The 20,000-nt window shown below is 34.4% G+C and overlaps 1 protein-coding gene across 2 annotated transcripts in view; it reads left to right on the top strand.

Annotated features, from left to right (window-relative positions):
* The first annotated feature begins 6,255 nt into the window (after nucleotides 1–6,255).
* The window catches only part of Anxa10 (annexin A10), a 56,255-nt gene continuing 42,510 nt past the window's right edge, over nucleotides 6,256–20,000 (top strand). For both annotated transcript variants that reach the window (XM_021219435.1, XM_021219436.1), the window contains exon 1: nucleotides 6,256–6,356. In XM_021219435.1, the coding sequence (XP_021075094.1) occupies nucleotides 6,339–6,356 (18 nt within the window). In that variant the 5' untranslated portion in view covers nucleotides 6,256–6,338. The remainder of the gene's footprint in view (nucleotides 6,357–20,000) is intronic.

The raw sequence follows: 20,000 nt of genomic DNA, 5'->3' as shown, positions 1-20,000 counted from the left end.
AGAGAGAGAGAGAGAGAGAGAGAGAGAGAGACTATGCATACTATCTCCTAGTCAGGAATACTAAATGGCAGGGTGCTGATGACCTCACCAGACTCAGTGATGATGGCATCATAGGTGCAGCACTGGTCGCACAGGCCAGAACTCGCTTTTCTTGGGTATAAGGACACGAGCAGCAATGCTACTTCCCCAACTATCACTGAAGGAACCAGTATACTATGTCGCCTCTGAACAACTTAATGGTTAAGATTTTAAGAGTGACTATGTCATTTTAGAATAAAAGCAACTTTATTGAAAATAGCTAAATCATACAACAGATAAGTAAAGAAATATGTGGAATAGACATACAGTGGTGTATCGCTGAACAATATATAGGGAACGACTCATGACACACATATAAATAAATCTTTTAAATGGTAGACTAAAGGAATTCAAACAAAATGAATATGTAGCATGTTATTTAATTTCTATGATGCTCTAGTATAGAACATTGTTGCAGAGTATTTGATCACACTGTGAACCTAGAGGTTGTATTATTTACTGGAAAAACTGTTTCTAGTTACAGTGTGACTCAGCCCAGAGCTTCCTGCTTATGGTAAACGAGATTAAATAAATTCAACCACAGATCAAGAAGTGGAGCAAGCCACCAGTTGACAGGGAGTGAACATGGGATTATTAAGGAAAGACAGAGTAAGAAGTCAGAAGAAGGACGAGTAGAGAGAAGAGCAGGAAGGAGAAAGGAGGGACGCTCAGTTTAAAAGGGTTTTGAGAAGGAAAGCTGCCCTTTTTCTTCAGGGAATCAGCAGTGGAGGAAGGTATGCCTGATGCTTTTTCTGCCTCTCTGAGCGAGCAGGCTTTCAGCCCAGCATCTAGCTCCTGAGTCATTATTGGTAAAAATCAAACCATTGAGATTCTGTTAAAAACAAAGAACATGGATTAGGAGTAGCCTGGCACAGAAAAAAAGAAATGGAAAACTCCTTGGATAATGAAAAATTCTAAATCTTGATTACACAAATAGTTACACAAATGTGTAAACCTTCAAAACTTACAAAATAATGTGTGGAATTAATTTCTGAGACGCTATGTTTTTGTAAAAGTAACAAATACTCATAAGAGGATTAAAAATTTAATTTTTTAGAGACAAAAATAGAGAAATAGAAATATAATTTATAAGTACATAAGATAATTCCCCCAAATAATAATTTAGTTATAAGTTAACTAAATTTATTAACATAAATTATTTAAATTAATATAAATGTATAGTATACATAAGTATACTCTTTGATAAGTTTTAATGAATAAAATGGAAAGAAGAGTTTAAAGAAAAAGAAGCTGTAAAATACTCAGCTATTAAATAAGAGAGAAAGTTATTCTCTTATACTTATAGATGTGAATTGCTAGTATTTGGATCCCAGTGCCTATGTTAGGAGAGGAGGAAAAAAATTGTAACTGTCTAAACCTGAAGGGAAAGGCCTTTATGTGTTCACTTCAACAGAAATAAACCAGTAAAAAATTCTGTTAGAACTGAAAGTAACAATGATGCAAAACTGTTACGTCTGTTTGGAAGATGTAACTATCTATGTTTTCTATTTATTTTTTTCTAGTTTCCTCCACATTGTTAGATAGTCAAGGTATATGTCTGTCTTCAAAGAGGCCCTGTCAGTGGTATATAACTTACTTGTACAAAACACACTACTTCTCTGAGTAAAAAAAAAATTCCAAATCATTAATTAAAGAAACATGAGGCAGAGATTTTTGTCTTGTTCAATGACGTGCCAAATACCTATCACATTCACAGTCAGTTGTCTAATAAATGTTTGCTATTGAGTTACATGACCACAACTGCAAGAAGGATTAGACAATTATTTAATGTGATACACCAGAGAATTTCAGATTTTATCTGGAGGCTGACATCTACATCTGGCAGATGGTTCCTGACTTTGCCTCCTCCCACAGCCTTCCTCAGTAAGTACTCAGTATAGACCAATAGTTACCTACAGAATAATGCCAGAATCAATTCTGAAGCCTGCTACAGTGGTGAATGATGACAAAAACAGGAGAGGCAGAAGCAAGCTGATCTCTAGGAGTTCGAACCCAGCCTAATTCACATAGTGATTTCCAGGACAGCCAATGCTGAGTTAGTGAAACCCTATCTCAGAAATCAAAATGATAGGAAAATCAGAGACCTGTGGAATGCTAATTTTACTCTGAGCCCCATATCTTCAAATCAGAAAGGAACCCCCAACACCCGGATGGATTCTTAGGGCTGATGCACATATCACAAATGCAAGATGCCAGGTTTTCCAAGTCCTGAGAGGTGTCTGCTCTGAGATCACTCTATGCAAGAATCAGAGACATGATATGAGGTGATTCCCATTAAACACAAAGACCAAACGGAGATAAGGGTCACATGACCATTCCTTACAATGTAACTCCTTTCAGTCCATTCAGCTTCCAATTTCCTCCTTAAAATGATTTAGCTAATCACGTTCCCAGCATCTCTTTGTGGGACTGGCCTCTAATAACCTTGAATCTGAGGACAAATATAGAACATATCTAAGCAACAAGGTCAATATGCTCCACACGGTTCTCCTTTGGTGGCTCTAGCAGAAATTCCCTAAAGATTCATTAGAAGACATTACTTCCTGGATTACAAGGGTTTCTCAAAGATCCACCAGATAAATGTTTGGTAGTCTCTTGTTCCATAATCGGAATATTAGCATAGCAAATGTTAGAAGTTAGGTCCTTGGAACTAGGCAATTGAAATGAACACTGAAACACCAGTCTTTTCCTCTCCTCCCTTCCTGGCCACCGTAAGGGAAGCAGCCTACTTGCTCCTATCAAATTATACCGCCTCATCTCATGTCCAAAAGAAATTGTTAAATAATCATGGAGTGGCATTTTTAAGACCTATAGCCAAAATTCACCTTTCCACTTTTAAGATTATTGGTGTTTTGTCATAATGATGAAGAGTTTGGCTGATACCCGAGTCTGGGACTTCCCTATGACTGGATGAAAAGTTTAGGTATTCCCCACACCTGTATTGCCGCCATACTCTAGCATAGCCTCAACTCACAAGTCTCCCTTGGTAAGGACAGTATAAACACATCTGCTTGTGTGAATAGTATGGTAGACACTGCCTCTGCCTACCCTGGCCTGACCTGGTGACAAGTCTGGATCCCTCGACTTTTACTAGAAAGTTCTCTTTATAGACATCAAGCCATCCAACTCTCTAAGTTCTTATTTGAGGGACTGGCTGATAAATCTCTGGGAACTGATGGACTTTGGACTCCTAGACTTCAGCACATAACGCAAAGATAACTTTTAAATTCGTAAATGTTCACATATCTACTTTCCTAAGTTAAAATGGTCTATATGGAATACAAGAATTTGCAATAGCATCTGTGCTCTTGGGGTGAAGGAGAGTGGCTTGAGGAATGCTGCTTCTCAGTTTCTCTGAGAAGTCTAGAGGACACACGAATGCTCCTGCCTCTCTTGCCATATTCAGTAGACTAGTTTGAATTGTTTCTGGTTATTAAACTAGCACACAAAAGCCTGACACTGAACTACCTAAAAAAAATGAATTTATAACACAATTCACAGTAGCATCAAAGAGAAATAATTGACATAGACTGTATTTAATCAGTGAAGTAAAAGTTCCACAAACCACAAACTACAAAGTGCTAGCAAAATAAGCTGAAGACAACACAAGTAAACAGAAATTTATCCTGTATCTGTGGGCTAGATGACTTAATGATGTCAGTGAATGTGTCCAGTACAAAACAAAGCAAATTGTAGACTTAATATTATCCCTAACAAGATATTAATGGCATTTTCACAGAAATAAACAAAATAACCCTAGATACATGGAACTGGCAATAACTCAAATAGTTAAAATAATCTTGAACAAAAATGAAGACAGAGCAATTATATAACCCAATTTCAAAATTATTGAGATCATTCTCTCTTCCACCTTTACATATGTTCTAGGGACTGAATTCAGGTCAAGTTTGAACAATAAATGCTGACAGAGCATGGCCCCACAATGGACTCACACACAGAGAATTTTGAGTGCTTATGAGAAATCTCCAAGCATGTGAGAGTGTCATGACTTTATTTTCTTCAATACAGAATTGTTCATGGAATGTGTTTTTGTGCTCCTCCCAGGTGTAGCAGATAGGAATCAGTTTACTTCAGATCATTCATTCGTTACTGGCTGTTGTTTTTATGCCTTTATGGAAAACATGTGTTTTTCCCATGCAGCCTGCCCACCAGTGTGACTTGCCCTTGTGATTGTACACTTCACTCGTGACTTCTCTTAAGCCTTGGAGTATAAATTCTCTGATTCTCTGACATGATATCCCCATTCTCCTAGATCACACTCCCTCTAGAGTGGTAAACAAAATGCTTTACCTTTGAGTCATTTTGCTCCCCCTCGAGCCCAAGTTCCCAAGTTTACAGAAAAGGTATTAGGAAAGTCAAGGGGAAAGGAAAAATGTCTTCAATGGAAAAACTAAATATATACAAATAGAAGAATGAAATCTAATGGTATCTGATATAGAATGCAAATCTCTGAGTTGAACTCCAAATACAGAGAAGAAAAGGGGGGGGGAGGGGGGAGGGAAGAAGAGACGGAAGAGAATAAAAAGTAGAAGGAGGAGGAAGAATAATTTAGATATCTAGCTGATTGTTATAGACTAATGTATATATAATATAAATGTGTCATTATTATTTATTTTTATCCATATTTTAAAATTTGATATGTTTTGAAAAAAATATTTATGGAATTACAGATATCGGTCTGTTTGTAAATATCTTATTATGGTCTGTTCTTCAGAAAATAGTTATTCATATTTACTACTTCAAAATCAAAATGAACAGAGTGTCTTATTCATTAAACGTCAATTAGCAGTAAAATAACAAATTTATTTTATATTTTAGAATGATGTGTAAGAAATTTATGAAGATAGACAGTTCCTAATATAATCTTTATTTTGAAGAGTTTTAAGTGCTTTTTTCCTTCAGATGTAGTGAAGTATGAAAATAATATACTTTATAGTGAAATTTGAAAATAATAACACCTGTATTTCTTCAAAATTTTCTATTACCAGACAGTCGCTTGGATAGTAAATACAAGTACAGAATGCTTTAACAAAGACTATCTATACGGTACCTACTGCTCTGCTAAATGGCCATAATATTAAAATGACTCCTAATTATTTATTGTGATATGCATAGATCAGAGCATCCTTCAACCCAAATCAGAGAAGTTTTATAAAATAGACGGCAATTAGCAGACGATCCCTATATGGTCACCATGAAGATAATGAGATACTCTCAAGTTCTCAGTCTTAAAGGGGACATTCATATTACATTCTCCCACACAGGGCTCAGGGATCTTCATGGAAGAGGGGGCAGAATGATGGTAAATGACAGATGTGAGAGATAACTTCAAGAAGGCAATATTTTCTATACACAAGGTACCTGCCCATATGAACTCCTAGCTATTGTGACAGCATGCACTAGACCTGAGGAAACTCCAGACAGACAAGATCCTATCATAGAGAAGGAAAGGTAGGCATGAAATCCCACCATCAGCAGAGAAGCTCTTGGCATCTGATATCTCTCTTTAACAATACAACTCCCAACACACCAGAGCATGCTCTACTCTCAAGAGTAGTTGGGGTCCAGAAATTGGACTCAACGGAGAAAGAAGGAAATATAAAAAGAGATGAAATCTCAAAGATGGCTCAGAAGGAAGGAAGAATGTTATTGAAAAGAATATGTAACGGCAGTGAATATGTTCAAAATACATAGCATGAAATTTTCAAATAATTAATAAAAGTATTATTAAATATTTTAATAAAATCACAGCCTAGAATTTGAAAGAGAAATGAAACTAGAGCTTTGCACCTCAAAGCGTCTGGACATTAATAATAATTAATCAGAAAATAAACCATTAGCTCAGTTCCTAATCAGCTTACCTTTCCATGAGTCATCAGCTTTTACAAAAGGTTACACTCACTTCTTCATTATTTGCCTAATGTATTTCCTTAAACCAATGCATAAGCAGGGGTTTGGGCTGGTGGTTCTATTTATTCTATGTAATAATTCTATCTATTTACATATGATTGATAGCCAAGTATAAATACTGTGTCTTGAGTCATGCTGTTCCTGATTTGCCTCTGTATTTTCTTGCCTGAGATATTTGGTCAGGCAGGTATATTTAAATTTGGAACTGCAGGGAACCTCAGCCAACTGGCCTCATAGGGAACAACTCTGTGAAGCAGGACCTTTACTCAAATCCGTGCGATCTACCCTGGTTACTTCCTCTCTTCAAAATGTTTTGCGGGGAATACGTGAGTACACTCATTATTTCTATAAAACTTTTTAGTCTTTTGAGAATTAAGTTACTTGGCATTTTGAAGAGGAAATATTGGTTTTAATTTGTCTTCATTAAAATTTTAATTAGCTATTGTCCAATATAACTATTAAATAGAGTTAATATTATTAAGCCTTAAATCCATGCTAATATATTATTCTATTATAATTAAATTGCTTCTACTTTAATAAGTAGTCTGACTCAGAATCATGACTGGCTATACTAAAAATTGATCTTCATGTTTATTTCTTAATATAGGAAATTAAAATAATGTCGCATGCAATTCTTTGTTTTGAATGAGTATCTGTTAAACTTAGTGCCATTTGAACTTAGTTCCATTTTTCTTTATATAAATTATTTCAGTACAAACCTTCTTCTAGTCCACTATCTTTGGAAAAAACCAACAGTCATCTGTATATGCGTATATGAATAAGTATCCATTTCAGATGGTAGTTTTATATGCATATGTATACTGATAATGATTGTCTTAAATCTATACTAAAACTATACTCTAGAAAAGTTTTATGCCAGAGATTCATGGATTCAGCAGAACAAAAATATTTTCTTTATTCATATGTACAGAATTAATTCCTAGAAATTTTGTTTATCTATTTCGTTTTTCGAGACAAGCACTCATTGAGCCCTTCAAATGTGGCTACTTTCTATGACTCTTGGTTTGGCAGTTTACATCTGTAACTTTAAGATATTACATACAGTTGAAATCTGTCATTACTTTCATTAATTATGTCATACTTGACTATGGAGAAATTAAAAGTATTCTATAGCTCAAGGCCAAAACATAATGAATTAATTTATGAAAATCTTTAGTATTCTACCTTTTTGATTAGAGTAAAGTTACGATAAAGTATTTAACGTTAATGTACCAGTCTTATACTATTACTTATACTATGTTAACAAATGTCTTAAAAGAATCTTTTATATTTGTTCTAAATTACAGATTAAAAGGTATCATTACATAAAAGCTTTAAGATATGCAATTTGTTTCACTTGTAGAACCAATAAAATATGAAAATTAAAGAGGTACATTTAACCTCATCTACACTTTCTTTTAAAGATTTTGATTAACTGTATTGTAGAGAAGTGTTATAAACTTTTATAACAATCACAATATGAATGGAGAATAACATGAGCTTAAGTCTTACATCATCAATGTCATTATAGTATAAACAAATTTCCAGTCTTAAGATATTTAGTCCAAGTATCTAGGATTTGATGTTAAGGCAGCCAGTATTTAAGGGCAAATTCATTATTCCATTTCCACTTTGCATGGGGTGTCTTCAAACAGAAACGAGTTCTCCATCAGTCAAGAGAGTTCTTATTTTCTAATAGAGATGATAACTGACTAAGTTGACTCTTGACTGACCAGTTGAAAGCAGACTCCTAAACCTTCTACTTAGCGGTTCTGGTTTATAACCTTGATATTTGAACATATATGTTTGATATGCACAAAATAGCATTTTTGAGATCTACAGAATAGTGCAGCACTGTTATACATACATCAATCAAGGAGCAGTAACGTAGAAAACTAGCTACATTGCTATGAATGCCAATGTGTAATTTTTTTCAATTACTTCTAAAAGTCCAGAATTAGGTATGTTTTAGTGATTCATGCAGTACAATTATGTTTCAGCCAGGCAGTGGTGGCTAACGCCTTTAATCCCAGCACTTGGGAGGCAGGCAGATTTCTGATTTCAAGGCCAACCTGGTCTACAGAGTGAGTTCCAGAACAGCCAGAGCTATACAGAGAAACACTGTTTCAAAAAACAAAAAACAAAAAAAACAAAAAAAAACAAAAAAAAAAAACACATGATCAGAAGCTAGGCTTACCTTTGACATCACTAATGTGTTTTATTTATGTGCTTATAGGTAAGGCATCTCTTGAAGATAAGATTAAATTGACTATTCCAAATCTGAAATTGTTTGACTTATTAATTAGATATACCGTGTTTCAGGAGGAATAAAAGACATTATACTGAATACTATTTAAAAAATCTTGCTCAAAACAGAATTCAAATTCAGGCATTCCAACATCCACAGAATTCAAACCCTTCGAACTAAAATGGTCTCTTTAGAATGCATTATGCTGATTATTCTATGGAAATGTTTGCTAATTTTGTCTTATCCTGTCTTCAACCAGTCCCAGGTGTTTTGTTAGCATAAGAACTTATTTATAGATCCATTGATATGATGATAAGTTTATTTAATTCTGTTACTTCTCTATTCATCTTGAGAGTTTTACATAATTTCTACCACATTTATTGACTAAGAGAAAAGCATTAATCATTGCAATATTAAAAACAATAGAACATATTCACACTTGCAACAAATATACACATGTCCAATACCTAAATTAACATGATATATATAAAGTTGAGAAATATTCCAATTTTTGAGTACCTACTGAAGAAATTTACAATTAGAACTTTGTCTAATTTAATATCCATACTTAACTATTTCATAAGAATAGATATTAATAGGCTAAATACTAATAAATTTCTTCTAATCCTTACTAGACATTCTGCTCAGTAATTTCCAATATAAGATTTTCCCTAACTTCAAGGAAGCTAGCCCCCTTATATCCAAGATTAAAGTACAAAAACTCAGCAACATCAATTACTTAAAAACTAGAAAGTTGAAGACATGGAATCATGTCTAACACAAAATAATTTATTTGAGAGGCAAGAGGGGAGAAAGGCAGAAAGATAGGGAGGAATAAAGAAAAAAAAGGAGAATCCAAAATGATTATTCTATATAATCCCAGCTTTAAATAGGAAAAGTAGGCAAATTGTTCTATAGGTTGATTGATTTACCTATTAATTTTCTGTGGTAACTGGGAATAAACCCAGGACAACTAAACAACATCCTCAGCCTTTACTGTATTTTATTCCAAGAGAGGGTCTTACTAAATTTTTCAGTCTGGCCTTAAATTTTGTGGCCTTCTTGAATAGATCTCAGCCTATTAAATAGGCCTACTCAGCCTCCTAAATAGCTCAAATTACATATGCAAACATTATCAGGCAAAGAAAAGATTCCTTGTGAATCCAATTAAGAGACAGAAAAAAAAAAAAAAAAAACCTAGAAACATTTTTACAAAGATGCCTCTACTTCTAAATACATCTCAAGAGACAGTGTTCACATGGACAATGAGATGCTAAATAATTGAACACAGTGAGGATGGAATAAGCATATTCATTTTGGCAACGAATTCCATAAACCAAGAAAAAAGTCAAGATGCATAATCAATAAGTAACCACGGGGTGAAATCAAGTGAGAGTCGGGGTTGTTCATATGGGAAGATTATTTTCAAAGCAGAAGTAGAAAGGTTATTTCTGAGAGAAATTTCTCTCCCAGATATCTAAGTTGGATGGTTTATCTGTAATATGACTTACTGAGCAAATATTATTAAAAGGTTATTCATATTTCAGATTGCTTTTCACTATCACAAGACTACATTGTGTGAACTTTACACATATGATTCAACAAGAGTGGGGAGTTATGCTGGGTACGGCTTCAACCTTTACTGAAGTCTTGGTGGCATTAATAAGTGTTGGAATGAAAAAAACTGAGCTCAAGAACTTTTTCTCTGGAGTAAAATGTCGGCACACTGTTATATTTTTTGAAGGAAAAAAATGCTTGTTTTATCAACTATTAATTTGCCTTTAAAGTAAGAGCTGGACAAACTCAAGAGTGGTAACTAAGCCTACAGGCAGAAACGTATCATGTATCATGTGGGATCCATGTGTATCATGTGGGATCCATGTGTATCATGTGGGATCCATGTGTATCATGTGGGATCCATGTGGTTCAGGACTTTTTTTTTCCTTTGAGTCTAGTCTCAATTTCTCTAACTTTTAAAGCATATGAGATTGGGGTGATGCTGCAGGTCTGCAATCTCAGGTCTTAGAGAAGCAAGAGTTCAGGAAAATCCTGTACTACATAATGATACCCAGCCAGCCTGGACTACCTGAGACACTGTCTCAAAATAATACCTACCACTATCTCTCCTTTAACTCTCTTTTTAGAAGTAGTTAATATATATATTTAATATATATGTTAAAGAGTTGAACAAATCATTGTTCAACTCCTCCTCAGAGATATTGATGTTGATATATACTCCTCTCCCAAGCATTCATTCTGTGACCAGTCACATCCCCAAAATGAATTACTTTTTTTTTCCAAGTAAATCAATCTTTGTTCTTATGTGTTTGTTAGTAAGGTAAGATATCATAGACAGAATATTTTAAATCAAGTTTAATTAAACGATAAACCAGATGCATCATTCTTTTGTTTCAGAATGTTGAAGTTTCAATGTGAAACTATTTGGTTTTTATTTTGTTGTTTTGGTTTTGAGGTAGAATTTTGTTTTTGCCAGTCATTACTGTCCTGAAACTCACTGCGTAGCTCAGGTGGGGCTCCAAATCAAATATCTGTTTAGCTCTGACCGCCAAGCCCTGGGGTTAAAAGAGTGGGCAATCATGCTGGACCAGAAATTTATTTTGAATTTATACCTCTACTATTAGCACTAATATAGAATATTCATTTAAATGTTAGTTTTAGTCCTCAATCTGAATAAAGAAAACATGTGTAACTTAACTGCAATTTTGTTCTTCCTAATTAATCAACCCTGAACAAATAGTACAGGAAAGAAATCATAAGGTTGTCACAAATTATGAACTTTTAAAATACTATTAACTTGTAAGATAAAAGTCTTGAGAAATATTGTTTGGCCAATAAGAGTCACAGTTGCTTTGATGAGTCATGCATCTCTGTAATTGGGTGAGGAGGTAAGAGCAGAAACAGTCTGTTACAGGACATTGCTCACTGATTTTCTTTTATCTTGTAGCATAGTCTCCCAGACCAACACCCAGCTTCCTAAGTACTATAGAATTTGTTTATCAGCAGAAGTCCTTTATAATCAGGAGTAGGTCAGGCTAACTCACCAAAAAGAAAAAAAAAAATTACAGGAATTTTAAAACTATTTTGGAGTCCATGCCGTCAATCTCAAAGTAGTTTAGTCAATTCTCTTCAATAATTCACAAACATTTGTTTACAGATTGTAAATGTGCATTTCTTATCTAAAGAAGGGTAAAAGTTGGAAAATTCTACGGCCTGTGTTCTTGGTCCAATGTCACATGTACAGCCACTCATATATTCTCTTATGTGCTATAGAATTCTATCTATTTGAATGTAGGTATGCATGTACGCATAAGTATTCATGCATATATTATGTATGTATATATTATATATTTATCTACATACATTCTTTCTGTTATGGCATCACTCAAGTCCTTCAATTAATTATGCAAGCAGGAAAGAGAAAATAATTAGATTATCGCAAGTGTCGTGTACAAAACATAAAACTAATTTGTACACACAATTGTGTACTTATTGTATGGCTGTTATGAATGAAGTAAGAATCGGCCTCACTCACAAACTGTTTCAGATCTCCTTTTCATCTTTAAATTGAGGCAATTTATAAAAAGAAGAAGAAGAAGAAGAAGAAGAAGAAGAAGAAGAAGAAGAAGAAGAAGAAGAAGAAGAAGAAGAAGAAGAAGAAGAAGTAGTAGTAGTAACAGGATACCTCAGTGTAGTTATTATTCTGATTCATAATTGAACATTGGAACTATTTTGTTTCAAAGAAGCTGGAAAGAGTGAGCCATGGTTAGATTTTGCAGGTTATGAGAAGGGAAAGCACTTACCCCAGGAGACTCATCGATGTGATATGTGTGTTGCCAGTGTTTAGAGTAACTCAGCAAACCATATTATCTTTTAAAACTGGGTCATTCTTTTTCTTACTGTTATCATTTCAATAGCAATCTTCTCAGATCATTGGTCAACTCTTCGGAAATGATATTGATATTGACATGTATACATCCTCTCCCAGGCATTCATTCTGTGGCCAGTCTCAAAATGACACTGTTTTAAAGGGTTAAGTAAAAAACTGACAATGGTTCTGAGAAACAGAGGCACTAGTACCTGCGGGCACAGGCTCCTTCTGTGTATCTTTCATTTGCTATTGTGCTGACTTCTACGTGTGTTTAATCAGGCGTGCAGCTGGAATATAGAAAAGCAAATATTCACAGTGAATGCAGTAGTCACATTCATGAACCTTGAGTGACAAGGGAACTAGTGCTTTGAATATGGGGATGTTGTGTACTTGTAACAAAAGTCACAACTGAGCCTCTCTCAGCTAATCAGTAGAGTTCCTCACTAGTCTATTCCCTTACAACACTGACTCTCTTCATTTCCAGATATTACAAATACGAGGATTAGTATTCATGGATAGTCCAGTTCTTTGTTCATGCTATTGAGGGATTTACAAATTCAGAAGTTAGTGGGTAGGATGATATTTAGCATATTATGTCAGTAATAAACAGGTAGGTTTGTCCCTTCTTTGGTATTACACACCTTTCCTTTCTCATAACAGATACAAGAACACAAATTTATGACCCATTCTGTTTTCCTTTTTTCTTTGTCCATGTATGTGTGCATGTATACACATATATATGCAAACACATATATAGTGAAGTATATGTATTTGTGTGCATACACATTCTTGTGTGTGTGTGTTTGTGTGTGTGTGTGTGTTTGTGTGTGTGTGTGTGTTTGTGTGTGTGTGTGTGTGTGTGTGTGTGTGTAGGCCAAATGTCAACCTCTGTTACAATCGCAAATAACTTACACAATGATTTATCTTCCTAGTCTCTTTCTTCCATAATAATTGTATTTCATTGTCATAGAAAAACTCATGTCATTTAAACTTTGTTATTTGAATTAAGTAGGTATGGGAAACTTTTCAGAGTGTTAGAATGTACATTGTAATTAAAGGCATCTGACAAACTTCTACAGCATTAGTCACATTTTACTGAATGATCTTCCTACCATGTTTAGTAGCCCAAAGAAGCATATAGACTGGATAACTTTTATAAACTTTAGTTTCTCTGGCCATGTGGCCTCCTCTTTAATCAGTCCATTTAATTCTACAAAAACATTCACACCTCTGCCTGAGATGAAAAGAGATTCATTACAGAATATTGAATCTTTGAAATTATCTGTCCCTTCCCTCTGGCAGCATAAGAGGCAGGATATTTCAGATAGTTATGTCTATAGTAGTACGTCACCTTTCAACTCACAACTTTGTTCCCTCTGGAAGTTCTCCACTCAAATATATTCTGGCTTATCTGTATTCTGGTGCCTTTCTCCATTTAAATGCAGCTATGTCCTATCTCCTCTCTATGACCCCTCATTCTCATTCCCATGTTTCAAGCTGAGACTTACTTCTCCAGCATCACTGACACATTACTGTTAGAAACTAACAGAGCAATGTAGCAATGTACTAATAATACATGGCAAATAGAATCCCATTTATGGATTTATGAAAATAGACTTGAACCTAAAACATTTTGAAAAACATTTAAATTCATGCAGATGTCATAGAAATGATTTAACACTGGAGAGATGGCTCAGTTGTTGAAGCCATTTGATCTTGCAGAGGACCAGAGTTTGATCCCTAGCACTCACATGTCAGCTCACAACCATCTGTAACTCCAGTTCCAGGGGGCCTGACACTGTCTTTTGACTTCCGTGGGCACAAGGCATGTACATAGTATACAGACATACATGTACATAAAACACTCATACACATAAAATAAATAAATTTATATATAAACATATAAATAAATATAACTTGTTAGTGATTTAGACTACCAATTGTCCTTTCTTGAACTCTCTATTTATGTTTACTGAAGTCATCAAAACTAGAATATTATAACAAATTAAGTAATTGTATCTAAACCACCAGTACAATTTAGATTATATCCAATTTTTCATAAGTTTCTTGTACTGTATCAACAATTATTCAAACATATTTCATCTTATTATCATATTTTTATTCCTAACAATCTCTAATAAATTGTTTTTCTCTCGACTTTCTGACCTTGACTATTTTAAAGAATTATGAATTTAGCATTCTCTGATACTTTTCTTAATTATGTTGTACCTGTGCTTTGTTCAAAAGAATAGTATGAATGATTTCTTCCTTTCCAGTGCATGTTATGCGAGGGATCCCAGTATCAACCAATCAGTCCTGGATATGATCACTTAATTGCAGTGAGCATGGTAAGATGACTGTTTACAGGTGTCCCACAAAATAGGATGCCTTATATATTAGAATGATGATCTTTCATTCTAAATTTGGTATTGCCAATTTCAGCATCTATATTAGGATTTATTTTCTAATTCTCTTATGTTTTCAACTTTTAATAATTGAAAAATCTTTTTGAGGAAGGGATGTAGGCATAATCCTACTTATTGACATACTAATGTATTAAACATGAAAAGACATTCATCTCCATCTTTAAGTAAATGTACACTCCTGTAAGTATTTGTCTATTTCTTCAAACTATTCTGTCTGTGGTTATTCAAACCTTTAAAGTCAACTCTTACTTTTTATTACATGTGTTGTGTGTATACATGTGTGTGAATGTGTATACTGGAGTTTGGATGTGTATGTGTGTGTGTGTGACTGTGAATGTATGTGTATGTATGTATATGTGTGTTTGTGTGTGTGTATGTGTGTGTATGAGACAGAAAGAAACAGACAGACAGACAGACAGACAGACAGACAGACAGATAGGAAGAGACAGAGAGAGGGAGGGAGGGAGGGAGGGAGGGAGGGAGGGAGAGAAGTGGACATCAACTATCAGAAGCTGCTTCTTTCTGCTTCTGCCATGTGAGTACTAGAGACTGAATCCGGCTCAGTAGACTTATTACTAAGTGCCTTTATCTCCCGGGCCATTGCATTATCAGTCTACACACTGTATCTGTTGTTGACTAATAGCTTCCTCTACTTTCTGCAAAGCTGTTTGTCCCTCATTAGCTAATTGTTGAGGATATTAGGATTTGCATCCCCCTTGAGGATATCAAACAGAGGTTTAAGTTCTCCTATGGTGAGCTTAAGATGAGGTCTTACCCAATTAATATCTCCTAACAGCTTTTAAAAGTCATTAAGAGTAAATAAATTATCTTTTCTTATTTGAAGTTTCTGTGCTGCAATTTGTTTAGGATATAATTTATGTTCCAATTACTGAAAAAGATATTGCCTTTGGATTTTTTTTCTGGAACAACCACTCCCACTCATTGTATAGGAGCAAAAGCTTGTAGTAAAACTCCTTCAGTGGGATCAGCTAATAAAATGCCCATATAATGAATAGTATACACTGAAAGATTCAAAGTCCTACTTGAATTAAAGCAGCAAAATTTTTTTGCTGGGCAGTGGTGGCACATGTCTTTAATCCCATCACTCAGGAGGTAGAAGCAGGCATATTTCCTAAGTTTGAGGCCAGCCTGTTCTACAGAGTGAGTTCCAGGACAGCAAGAGCTATACAAAGAAACACTATCTTAATAATAATAATAATAATAATAATAATAATAATAATAATATTATTATTATTATTATTATTATTATTATTATTTTACCTAATGTAAGGCTATTCCTTGAGGCAAGCAACAAACCTAAAACACAGACATAAACTGACAGACATGGACAGATTGATGCACCAAGGACAGACAACAGACAGAGAGGGAAGAGAACTAGATAGTTGTCCCACCAAAGGGACCCAGATATCCTACCTAAGAGACTCAGAAGCAGAACTAAGCATTCCTCCAGCAGGAGCCAGAGAGGATGCAGGACATCTCCCAACCTCCTCCTGTCCCTAGGAGAGCTCTGGAACAGCTTACGTTCATTTTCCTTCTCTTTTGCCAAAGCATCTCCAGATAGGCTGGCAACACTACTTTTCTCAAACCCATTCTCTCATATGTCAGACGTTAACTATCTCTGGTCAGGGGCCAAAGACTAAAAGCATCTGTGAGGATTACTTTCGTTTCTCTAGACTTCAGCATAACTCTAAACACATACACAAAAACACATTTTACCATTACTTTCTACAGGGTTTATTCCTTCTACAAAGTTTATTCACCACTGGCCCAAATCTTCTTTACTTTCCTTCACATGCTTCTAATTCCCGTGGTGTCCTTCACTGTACCTGGCTTACTGCAGCTCAACATTGAGATGCTATCTGACTAAGCCAGATCAGTCAGTCAACGGGCTCTCCAGCACAGGAATGAGGATTAAAAAGAAAAAAAGACAATTAGACATCACTGTAGCGTGATCCCAGTCAGTTCTGAGGCCAAGGAGGTGTTTTATGGTTTTTTGTTTGTTTTTTGTTTGGGGTTTTGTTGTTGTTGTTGTTGTTGTTGTTTTGTTTTTTTTTTTGGAGGGGTGTTCTTGTTGTTTTTTTCCCCAATCTGTTTTTATACCTTTTTAATTACATGCAAGTATTAAGGTCAGTTCTGGGTTGAGGAACAAGCAATACAATAAATACAAATAGTCAAGGAACAAGCAAGGCAATAAACAAAGTCCCGCAATCATTGTTTCTAATGGCTTGTCTGGATGACCAAGATATCTGACTTGAGCCTACTTTCCTGTCCTAGCCCAAAGTAACATTCTTGCCTGAAGCCTACTTCTTTGTTCTAGCCTAAAATTAGATTCCTGCCTGAGCTTACTTCCTTGTCCTGGCCCAATGTCAGATTCCAGCCAAGCAGCCCCAGAGGCTCTCCACACAAGCCTCATGTGTAGCAACCATCAAAGCTTATGGAGGCCCACACACTGCTGAGTCTGTTGCAGGGGTGAGAAAGCACATCACACTCTCCCTTCCACATTGCTATGCAGGACTCAGCAGCTTTTATTTAAGAGAGAACAGGCTTTCTTGCTTACCTTTTGTCACTGGACGACACTTAAGCAGAAAGTAAGAAAAGAAAATTGAAAAGCAAGCATCTTTATAGATACAGCTGCAAATACATACAATCTAAAAAAATACATAAATGTGGTAATATAGAGAAGAATCTAAAAGGGAAATATGAGAGGACTTATCTTAATAGAGGATGGTAGTATCAAAAGTGAAAGACCAGTGAGTATATTACACCTTATTAGTAAATTAAAACAAGAAAGTCTGTGGTCTTCTAAATAAAATGCAAAAATAGGATTTGACAACCTTAGCACTATTGATGTTCAAAATTCTAAATAAACTTGAAAGAAACACAAATTTCCTTGCATATATATATGAGTACCTAAAGGTAGAATATCAAAGTACTTGTCTTTGTAGCCTTGTCTTCTGTACCAGTCTTCACAGGCTAGAATCAAAGCAAAAATTTCCTCATTAGGAACTTAATAACATTTGTTTTTAATATGAGAATAATCATAAATGAAGGACAAGTACAATATACTGTAAAACTCTGGACTTAAAGTCATCACTCTCTTGTTTTGTGTTACCAATTATTATACCAATGGCTATTCATAAATATTGATTGATATTTTTACATATATAAACGTTGCAATGGGAACACTCACCTAACTTTATACTGTCTTGTTGGTATGATTTTTTTTTTTTAGACCACTCATAAGAATGTTTGAGAAGCATGCTTAAAACTGCTCTATGGTATTTGTTTTCAAAGATAAGAAAATAGTAACATTAGAAATGATTTTATAAAGTGTGAGAAAGGGTAGATTATTAAATAAGATGTCAAAGTTATTCAACTAGGGAACAAATTCCATACGATTATGTCCAAAGATATGAAAAGCACGAAAGGGTGTCTGATACACTGTCTTCTGGTGTCTTTGATTAAAATTCTCAACAATTCTTTGTACTGAGAAGAGAAATTATTTTAATTGTTTTCCAGAGATTTCATCATTTACGAAGTTGATTATGTTAAGTACTTACTCATTTTCTAATGTTTTTAAAATGTTGTTATTCTTTAGCACAAAACTTGTTATATAGTAAAAATTCAGTTATTGCTGGCTATTACTTTGCATTGATTTTAAACATCAATATTAATAATATTGAAGTGTTTTTCCAACTTACTTCTGTTCATTGATTCTATTTTCATTGGTTAAAATCACTCCCGAGTATTATTTATGAAATAACCGGCAAGTAGTATTTTCCTTTCCTTTTCTTTTAAGTTGTCATTTTTCTGGATCTAAGGCTTTTGAGTCCTAAATCTTTTCCTTAGAGTTCTGTAAGGGATCAGGTGTATTTTTACATTTAATATTAAGGAAGAAATTTTTTATGCCAAATTATTTTCTTTGTAAGTGACCCAAATGTGTCTAAATGTAATGGTATAAACATTAACTTTAGTCTTTGTATTAATATTGACCAATATGAAATTATTACACTACATTCTTAATGATATAATTTCTTCTTATCTGAAAATTTACATATCTGTACTTTCTTTTCATGACTCTGTCATTTCCAAAATGCAGATATTTATTGTGAGTATAAGAAATCTGCTTGGGGGTAGATAAACTTGTGAAGTGGGAGTTTAGGATTGATGAACTCAAAGACAAGGATTTCAAGCAAATGATTTAATTTCCTAAACTCTTGTAGCAAATCATAGAAGACAAACTCCACAGCTCAGACCCACATAGTTTCATGCTCCTAAAGTTTCAGGGTTCTAAAAAAGAATAGCTTATTCCATTAGCCTGAACTTAAGATATCGGCAACCTAATTTCAGCTGGAGACTCTAAGAAAAAATTTCCTTGCCTTTCCCAGCTTCTAAAGGACACTTACATTCCTGGGTCATGTTTCCTCCATGCATTTTCAAAGTTAGCAGAAGAAATTCTTGCTTCTATTATCCTGTTGCTCCCCTTCTATTTTTAACAGTCAAATCTCCCCTTGATTCCATCTTATAAAGTCAGTAATATTTATGATTTATTCAGACAATCCAAAAGCAACTGTTCCACCTTGTGACATTTAATTTTATAGCCTGTAAAAAGCCTATTTGGTGTAAAGTAATATTCACACATTCCAGGCACTAGAAAGTAGATATCATACACTTTTAAAAGTAAGCAGCATTTGAAGTTTCTATTTTACTGTAATTAGCTTGAGTTTAGTATCCTTCTATTGAGTTAAAGTTATTTGCAATTACATCTTCCTGAAAATTGTTTTCTATAAATTAGCTAAGATATTTTGCATGTTAATTTTTAAGAAGCTGTGTGTATGAGATCAAATTCTTCTCTGCCTCTCTTAAATCCCTGAACATCTAACTGCTAACTTAGAAAGACTTTATATTCACTAATTTCATAAATGGATCTTAACTATAAATACTTCTCCATCAATTTTGCAAAATATATGACTGTACCATCTCAATATCACTAGCTGTGGCAGTACTAATAAACTAGCCATCTGTTGATCAAATTTTATTTTAATTGAATAAAATATATACTTTCTTTGCAAGATATAAACTGAAGTCATAATGCCCTTTTAGTCAGAAATTAGATTCATAAAAAACATATCTCAGTGACTGCTTTGCTAAAAATATTCATAAGCTTGAGAAGACAGAAAATAAGGTTAATTTTTCTCTCACTCAAAGTCAAAGTTTTGTTTCCTGAGATTAATTAGTTTAGGGAATATCCAACCAGCACAGACCTGGATTGATTTTTTTGTTTCACCCTTGAAGCAGAGTTAGAGTTTATTAAGAGAATTTAATATAGATTTTAACCTTGTACTGGTTAGTTTTGTGTCAACTTGACACAGCTGGAGTTATCACA

Source organism: Mus pahari, chromosome 19 (assembly GCF_900095145.1).
Source record: "Mus pahari chromosome 19, PAHARI_EIJ_v1.1, whole genome shotgun sequence".
Classification (NCBI taxonomy): Eukaryota; Metazoa; Chordata; class Mammalia; order Rodentia; family Muridae; genus Mus; species Mus pahari.
This window is presented reverse-complemented; position numbering and strand designations above follow the sequence as displayed.